Genomic DNA, 8,680 nt, shown 5'->3' with positions numbered 1-8,680 from the left:
TTGTGAGGATCGAGCAGTAACGTTGTGTGCACACACATTAAGTATCTGAAAATAAAGACACAATGTTGCTAAAACAAATTGCCATGCAATGTCTGTATGTTGTAAGTGGTCGTACATGTAAGTGTTGTAAGTGGTCGTAATTCCCCTTGAACAATGGGTCTGCCTCCCCACCCCGAAACAAATTCTTTAAAGAAAATTAGCTTTAAATAAAGTTAATGCTAACTGAGGCAACTTTTACGCACAGATATTTTAAGATTTAAAGTGGAGAATTCATGTCCTTACTTTCATGCCAGATTAAAGCAATAAAACCTAGCTCTCATTTTATTTTCCCAACTGGCAGGCGCGGTTCTACAGGGGGGGGGGGGGGGGCTGTAGCCCCCAAAATTTTTGTATAGCCCCCCCCCCCCCAATAAATTCCATAAAAAAAAAAATGCATTAGCAAAAAGAAAGATTGTGATGTACGCGAACGGTCTCCCCCTAAAGAAGAAATAGCTGTGACAAGGGTGTATTAGTTAATATAGTGTGAATGATTTTAGGATTTTATTGGCGCTCCCCATTGAAAATATGGCATGAGCCAGGATTTATTCTCCAGATGAGGCAGATATTTCTATTGTCAAACTTATGCTGTTTAATTCCGCATCTAAAAATTACAGAAACTTGACAAATAAATTGTTTGTCTTCAACAACCCAGGAACTTTACATCACAAACAAATATTTCTGCTACCAGGTAATATGTATGTACATATACCACTGTGTGCATATACCACTTATCTCCCGGTCACACGTACCCTGCATAATTCATGTTCTATCATGTCATATGACCTTGTTCACAACCTAGTGATGTAAGCATAAGTTATCTCTTCCCTGTGTGTGTCACTGCCGCTACCTTGTGGCGCAACGTATGGTGAATTTATCGCCCTGCCAGATCATTTAGCTACATATGTACATAGTACACCTGAAAACTACAGAAAGCACTAGAACATTCTTGGTCTTTTTCAGCATTGTAACATCGACATTACAAGGTAAACATGACTGCTATAGTCTACAATTAATAACTTGGTACATTAAAATGTACATGAGCATGCATGTACGTGTACATGAACGGTATGTATGTGCATGTCTAATAAATTGATAAAATATGTGGGCATATGGTACGTTGGCAAACATTACAACACAATTCCACTCCAAAAGGCGCCTGTGGACAGTAATCTATCAAGAAGGAGGAGGTACCGAAATAAATGTCAACACTGATGCAATTTGAAAGAATTTTTTTTTAATTTGGAAAATTTACTGGTTTTGAGTGATTATTTAAGCATGTGCATGTCAATTTTTACAAATAATTATTTGATCATGAGATACATGTGGTCACTAATTTTGTTCTCTTTTTGTTGTGGTAGAATCAGGGTGGGGGGGGGGGGGAGGGGTGGGGGGAGGGGATGGGGGAGGGGATGGGGAGGGGAGTGGTGCTGGAAGTCTTCTGAGCATCTTACGAATAACACATGTAACTGAAGTACGTAGTACTGCACTCTTCAAATTCAAGCTACAAAATGAATTTTCAAGTCATCTCTACACTCAATGAAATCACTTACGAACTACAGGAACTAAATTTATGTGTTGCCGATTAATTGAAACTTGTTAACTATTTCCTCATTTGACATTAATACAGCAATACTCATGGATGTTCAGCCTGGACACTGCTGGCGTTGTGAGAGGGTTCTCCCTCAACATTCAGTGCCCTGCGAGTTTTGTAAGATAGCAAAGTACTGCAGCACGCCATGCCGAGACAGAGACAAAGTCAGACATGGAAGTGTGGAGTGCCAACTTTATCGGCACAAAACATGTGCCTCATGTGGGAGGACAGCTCCAAATATCAGTGAGGTAGGATACATACAGTGGTTTTATAACTATATTCAAAATACTCCCCCCCCCCCACTAAAAAAAAATAAATACTGTAAGTAAACTTGCACCATCCCCCTGGCAGTATTATGCACGTAACAAACATGTACATGTCAGTCGAGTTTGTGTACATGTACAGGCATCTTTGGCTCAGAGTAGCCCTGAAGGTCATGACCTGTTGCCTAACTCTAATCACGTTACCAGATACCATGAACTGTACCAAAATGGAACTCTCTATGTCTTTCAGACATACATGTATATCACACCCACGTTTGTTTTACATACACTATGTGGACATGCATATGCATTCCTTTGTTTTTGTGTTAGTTAAGAAAACTCGGTACAAAAAAATAACTTTACTTAAAACTGTGAAAACTCTTTCAACCCCAAATTTGTTTTTTAATTCCCATTCTGGCTTGAAAGCCAGGGGGATAAAAAAAATGTGAAAGAGCAAGCCTTGTAAAGCTGGTCCCAGAGTGCACAAAATTCATTGATGTAATCTTATACATGTATTAGATAGCTCTGCCTGTCTCGTGACAGCCAGCAAGTCAGTCAGTGAGATATAATAGAGTAGACTGGGCAGCACCTGATTTCATGAAACTCATCGTGACTTACGATGCATCGCAGCGCTGCGATGCGTCGTATCCCTACGATGCGCAGCACAGTGCGACGCATCCTGCGATCCATTTCACAAAACAGTCATACGTGCGACGCGCAATGTGTGTACATGTATTCATAGCACGACTCCTCAGTAACTGTTTTATGTATTTAGTCAGCATACAGTAATGGTCGTCTGATATTCAACAAAGAGTCGTCGGATCTCCGCTCGAAATTTGTTACAAGAAGGTCAAAGTGGCGGCCGCCTTATATATGCAATTTTAAAAGAAAACAAGCTCTCAGTGGACTGTGTAAACATATAGCTACCAGTAATTTGAAATTTCAAGGCTAATTCATAATTATTCAATGAATTCTCTATTTACAACTTTCCTCACATTGCCTCGGTATTATAATCTCGTTAACTGGTCAAGAAACTGACTCTTCTTATTTTGCGATGACCACTTGACACGTCGTAACTTGCAACGCGTTTTAAGCCGTTGTCAAGGAACTTACGAAACGTTCAACACATCGCAAGTTTCTTGAAATTGATTATACGAGGCGTTGCGAGTTGCGATGTGTTACACATCATAACTTGAGTTGCGATGCATCGCAGCACTTCACGAAATCGGGTGCTGGCCCTCTAAGACATGATGCATATAGAGCTATATTAAATTACTAGAGCGCTGACGCATGTACAAAGTGATGCCTGCTGGGCGCATCCATGTTTCTACACAAACCTATGGGAAATTTTGTACGGCTTTTGTACAGCTATATTTGCATCTGCCTTTGTATTCTATGCAGGTGCGTTAACAAAGTCGACACGCCCAAAAATGAAACGCACGATCAGCACATGAGCATGTCATTTTGCTGTACACAAACAGCGCAATGCATGTTGGTATCAGCTGCAGATTAACCGCGACGGTATTAACAACTTAACCGTAATGATGCGCTTAAGTTGTTTGCGTGCGCTCTACTTGCGTGTTGCATTTAGAGTACACTATCAAAATTCAATGCATCTAATTCCATGTTCTACAAACATGCACATGAATTCAAAACGTCTGCACCCAGGACGGCCCGCGCGCAAGAATGAGGAGTTAGCTCTATGGTGTGATATGCCAACTCAGCATTTGAATTTTTCTGCTGGTGTCTTTACTAAAAACAATTCTGCATTTTTTAACTCACATGTATCGCTCAAAATAACCCCCGAAAACGTGAATTCTAGGAGGCGCCGGGAAAGGTCATCTTAATGCTATTAAGTTGAACCGATAGAATGCCTTGACCCTTTGGTCTTGAAGGTGTTCAATCAAGTTTTGCATTAAATAACCATAGAGCTAGGACACAAGGAGTCAGAACTCTTTGGGGATGTACATTTTGACCATAAACATTCCAATCCCTCGGGAATGTCTATAGCTACAGCACTGTGACCGCAAGCCTGGACCATTCATTGCATGACTGCAAGTGGCCTTTGAACACGATGATCGTGGCCGCCTTGTTAGTTGGTAACCAACAACCTCCCTATATGCTGCATAATAAGTCATGTCACGTTGCTGCTCTTTTTTGAAAAATATATTTTACGACAACATGGGTTTCAACAACTGCGCAGTTGTTAGATGTGAGTTATGAATTCAAGGTTTCAATGTACAGTTGTTGGTCCATGAAAGCGCTATCTGTCCCTGTAATTTGAAGATAAATTCAATTTTTTTCTGATAAGTTATCATGTCTTTTCGGACATTTTAATTAGCAATATATCATTTATGAAATCTGATTTTTTTTTAAATTTCTCAAGTTTTCATACCAAAGGTATAGAGCATTTTGTTCGTCATGAAATGATTGTTTCAGTGATGTTGACCACATTGATATACATTATTATCCAAATGTGAACAAACACTTCAAAATCATTCATTTTTGGCGATGTATGACAACTGCGCATGCGTATTTACCATGGTACTGTCTACAAAGCAAGGCTAACTCTTTCTTCTAGCACTAGGGAGCGCAGATCTCTATTGTGTAGAGATGCTTGGTGAACAACTGAGCAAGCTGGGTCCAGATCCAGGTGCTTTATATCGTTGCTTTGAGCGTGGCGACCATCCTTTTACTTTAGAAGTCTTGGAGTTCGAACGCCTTGGGTCCTAGCTCTATGGAATAACAGACTTGATTTGCTAATTTTATCCATTGCAATATGTACTTGAACTTGGCAAAAACACTTTTCATTTCATATTTGAAGATATCCTTGTCTTTTATGTTTTTTTCCTCAGTGTGCAAGTTGCAACAGTGCATGGTACTGCAATAAGAAGTGTCAGAGAAGTGACTGGCCAGCCCATAAAGAGAATTGCAATAAAATCAAGTCACTCATAATCAAACTGTCTATCAAACTTGCAGCAAGAAACTCTAAATTAGCATCTAGCACAAGGGTAGATGACTCAAGTCATTACTTTGGGAACACTTTGGCCAAAGATTTCCTTAAAATTGCCAGTAATGAGTTGTTCGATGAGACAGCAGCTGTACAGTTGGCCAGGGATTTCCATGTCTTATCTGCTGGTTGTGGAGACTTGCGCAACACTGTGATGACAGCTGCTTCCTTGCCTGATGAGCACCGGGGGAAACTTCACATCACCCTCAATGACTACGACCCTTTTGTCATGGCAAGGAATGTGCTGTTTCTCTTCATGTTGGTCCGCTTCGCAGACACTGACTACATTGCTTCCAGTTTGACAACCATCTGGTACTCACTCCATATTTCCAAGAGAGAGTACGACTTGGTCAAGAAAAGCTTGGATGAACTCACTCAGATGAGTGCACAGCAACTCCATGATGCTACCAAAGGACTGGTGAGTGTCCTGGATGAAGATCTTAGGTATCTGTGTCAGGTTTGGGAAAGATGGCAAACACTGGAATGCCAAAAAGGCAAGAGAACCTCGATCAATCTAAGAAAGCAAAGAGAGAAAGTGTTTAAGCCAGATAAAGTGAGGGAAGGTGTGTCGCTTTACCTAGCAGGTCTATCGCCTGAAGACCAGAAGACCAACAAGGAGTGGTATGACCATGCTTTGTTTGTCCCCACTAACACACAAGAAACTTTGCCATATGACAACCCAACACTAACTGGACGCAGCGCACACTTTGAATATGTTTGTGATATAACGGCCCCAGAAGATTGTGAATTTGTGTACTGCATCAAGGAGTCATCCATTCCTTTTGCAGTGTGGGACTGTTTGAAAGTAAGAGAGCTCACTCCTGGATCCCACTCCTCTCCGATGGTAATGTACCACAAGTACGTGACAAACCTCCTCCAGAAAGTCAAGAGTCTCATCCTTCAAGGTAGGCTCCTTATCCATGTCTCCTTGGCCAACTGTCTGGACTTTCCTAATCACCATCAAACCTGGAGCATGCCCAACTACGACCGAATCTTCACTTCAAACCTTGCTGACTATGTGGGATTCGCTAAACTCCTGCAGACGTTCAAGCCACTGCTTAATGCCAACAACAGCTACTCAGCTATTGTCACTGAGAGTATGAACTGGATTGTGACAGTACCAGGAGCAAACATTACACCATTTTGTCCCTTGTTTGAGAGATGTAAAGATTTGTGTATTCAAGACACCGGAACATATACCAATGGCTTAAATCCCGTACGAGAGTATTACGACAATACCATCTTCTTTCTGATGTATCTCCGGGGTGACATCATGGGAGGGGGACTAGGCATACCATCACTCAAGGAAGTACCATCATTTGAGAGTGTCAAGAAATATCACGGCCTTCAAATGCGTGACTTTCGGAAGGGACTGAACAAACTTGTTCCATTCCAGTATCGAGTGAATGCAAGGGACCTCACCATGATGAATGGGTCTGACAGAGCTGTAGAGTGGTATCTGCCTCAAAGTGATGCTTAACTGTAGACTGTTTTAATTGGGGGAGGCACTTCTGCTTGTAATGTACTAAAAGCTGGGCTGTAAAATCTTGAATCCATACGAATACCTCAAACGGTGACTGCTCTATGTTCCGACACCCCTATGTTCCGACAACCTAGATTGTGTTATTCCCGGTTAGGGTTAGGGTTAGGGTTAGGGTTAGGAATAGGAATATGTGCAGTCGGAACATAGGGGTGTCGGAACATAGAGCTATAACCCCTCAAACGAGTTGGGTTTTAGCGGATTAAAGAGAGTCATACAATTTGGAGATACTGATAGCTCCATGAAGGGAGTAAGTGTGAAAGCAAATTGTGGATAAAGTTGACTGTTATGCAGTTTGTGACTTAATGGCCACATGGCTATTACCACTGGAAAAAAATATGGAAAGGCACAGGCCACTGACTCCAGGGACACAAGGCTGCAGGCCACAAAATATTTACGTGGCACTGGGAATAAATACCATAACAAGGTAACTATATATGTCATGTGATATACAAAAATGTGTGTTGCTAGCAAGTGGTTCTAAGCTGAATTTTTCTTTGCTTAGTAATAAATTATACATAGCAGCTCCCTGCAATATTAGACCCAATTCTGTGGGACTTCCCCATGCCTACGTTCCCCAAAATCCTAAGAATAATTGGTTAGGGTTAGGGTAACGGTTAGGGAACATAGGTATTGGGGAACATCTATAGGTATGCACCCAATTCTGTATAGCCAATAATGCTCAAGCACATACAGGAACAAAGCAAAGCAATGGCAACAAACAGCCTCGAAAAACAAAGACTGCTTTCTCTTTTTGGTATATACACTTCATATTCAAAATATTTTTAAAACCTGAATGCGGATTGTGCAATGTTATGTAGCTTGGCCGCTTATGACATACAGACATTTCATAAAACACAAGAACCTGTAAATACATGTAGTTACAAGTGATTAGAATCTCATAGGCCTATTTCTTTTCAAAATGATTTTAACGGCGGGGAAAGAATGAACATGTAATATCCAGACGCCACTTCAGTGGTTGTCCACAAAGTCTATGGAGAGTCTAGAGTATTTTCAAAGTACTCTCTAGCAAAATTGTCGGAAATGTTTCTCAGTCCCAGCTTCATGTCTTTTCAACATATTTCAATGACTGACCTTCATTGCGATCACATATGATGAGAAAAAGTGGGGTCAGGATGCAACATTCTTTCCAAAAGGCTGTTCAATGCATATTAATATTTTGGACCCACTTTTGGGGGGACCAAAATTGTTTTTGGCAGTCCAAAAAACATTGTGCTCTGGATCCGCCCTTGGATTGGCTGCTAATATGACATACAGACAATTTTATAAAACACAGGAACCTGTAAATAGTTAAAAGTGATTATAATCTTGTATTTCCTTTTTTCCTTTTCAAAATGATTTAAACGGCTGGGGAAAGAATGTTCCAGAAGCCACTTCAGTGGTTGTGCACAAAGTCTATGGAGAGTCAAGAGTATTTTCAAAGTATTTTCTGGCAAAATTGTCCTAAATGTTTTGTAGTCCCAGATTCATGTCTTTTCAACATTTTTGCAATGACTTGCATTTGCATGACTGACTGTAGTGAGATCATATGATGAAAAAAAAAAGTGGCGTCAAGATGCAACATTCTTTCCAAAGGCTGTACGATGCATGTTGAAAGTGGGTTCCTGTTTGATTTGCATGTAATATTGGATGCAGTGCATTTTATGCTAGACTAAAATCCTTAAAATTGCTTTTTTATGCACAGCGTTATCCTTTTAAAGGGAATATACATCATTTGCTTTTGCTGTAATTTTCAGAAATCGATAGAATTGGGGGGTTGGAAATATATAGCAAATATAGTTACACTGACTTTTTTGAGGTTTTGGGTTCGAAAATGCTATAAAAACCAAGAAAAACAATCATTTTCCTTTAGTCTGGTTCCCTGACTCCATATAAGAAAAAACAGAGCAGTTTACATACATTGGGGAATTGTAAGGTCAGGGAACCAGTCTAGCTGGCTTGTGCCCGTTCATAGGTTTGTAATCGATTGCAAACAAGTGCGATGGTCAATTGGGGCCAGTATTTGAAAAAAAGCCAGTTTTTTCCAACGCTGATCGGCCGATCAGCGTTGGAAATTGATACAAAAATACCACTTTTCTTGAAAATGACAGTATACCAGGTGCCATGATTTTACAGGATGCTTTACACTGTCATTCACTAACAGTCCAGCAAGGTATTTCAAAATGATTTAATAGTTTTTATTTTTGATGTTTGCAAATGTTGTATTTTCCCTTTAA

At 40.4% G+C, this 8,680-nt stretch overlaps 1 protein-coding gene across 1 annotated transcript; it reads left to right on the top strand.

The window, feature by feature from the left end:
- The first annotated feature begins 1,570 nt into the window (after nt 1-1,570).
- On the top strand, nt 1,571-6,488 carry LOC119722103. Its single transcript, XM_038192128.1, has 2 exons — nt 1,571-1,878; nt 4,749-6,488. The coding sequence occupies exons 1-2, from the start codon at nt 1,675-1,677 to the stop codon at nt 6,381-6,383; spliced, it is 1,839 nt and encodes a 612-aa protein (XP_038048056.1). The 5' UTR covers nt 1,571-1,674; the 3' UTR covers nt 6,384-6,488.
- Nucleotides 6,489-8,680: the final 2,192 nt, after the last annotated feature.

This window comes from Patiria miniata, unplaced genomic scaffold (assembly GCF_015706575.1).
Source record: "Patiria miniata isolate m_02_andy unplaced genomic scaffold, ASM1570657v1 HiC_scaffold_14, whole genome shotgun sequence".
Taxonomy (NCBI): domain Eukaryota; kingdom Metazoa; phylum Echinodermata; class Asteroidea; order Valvatida; family Asterinidae; genus Patiria; species Patiria miniata.
Note: the sequence above shows the minus strand (reverse complement) of the source record. Positions and strands in the feature narration are given on the sequence as shown.

What these genes read in the sequence shown, in the direction of transcription:
- LOC119722103 (XM_038192128.1), top strand. Translation starts at nt 1,675, where the DNA reads ATGGATGTTCAGCCTGGACACTGCTGGCGTTGTGAGAGGGTTCTCCCT. An exon ending in CAGCTCCAAATATCAGTGAG is followed by an intron (nt 1,879 to 4,748) that starts GTAGGATACATA and finishes TTTTTTCCTCAG; the next exon opens with TGTGCAAGTTGCAACAGTGC.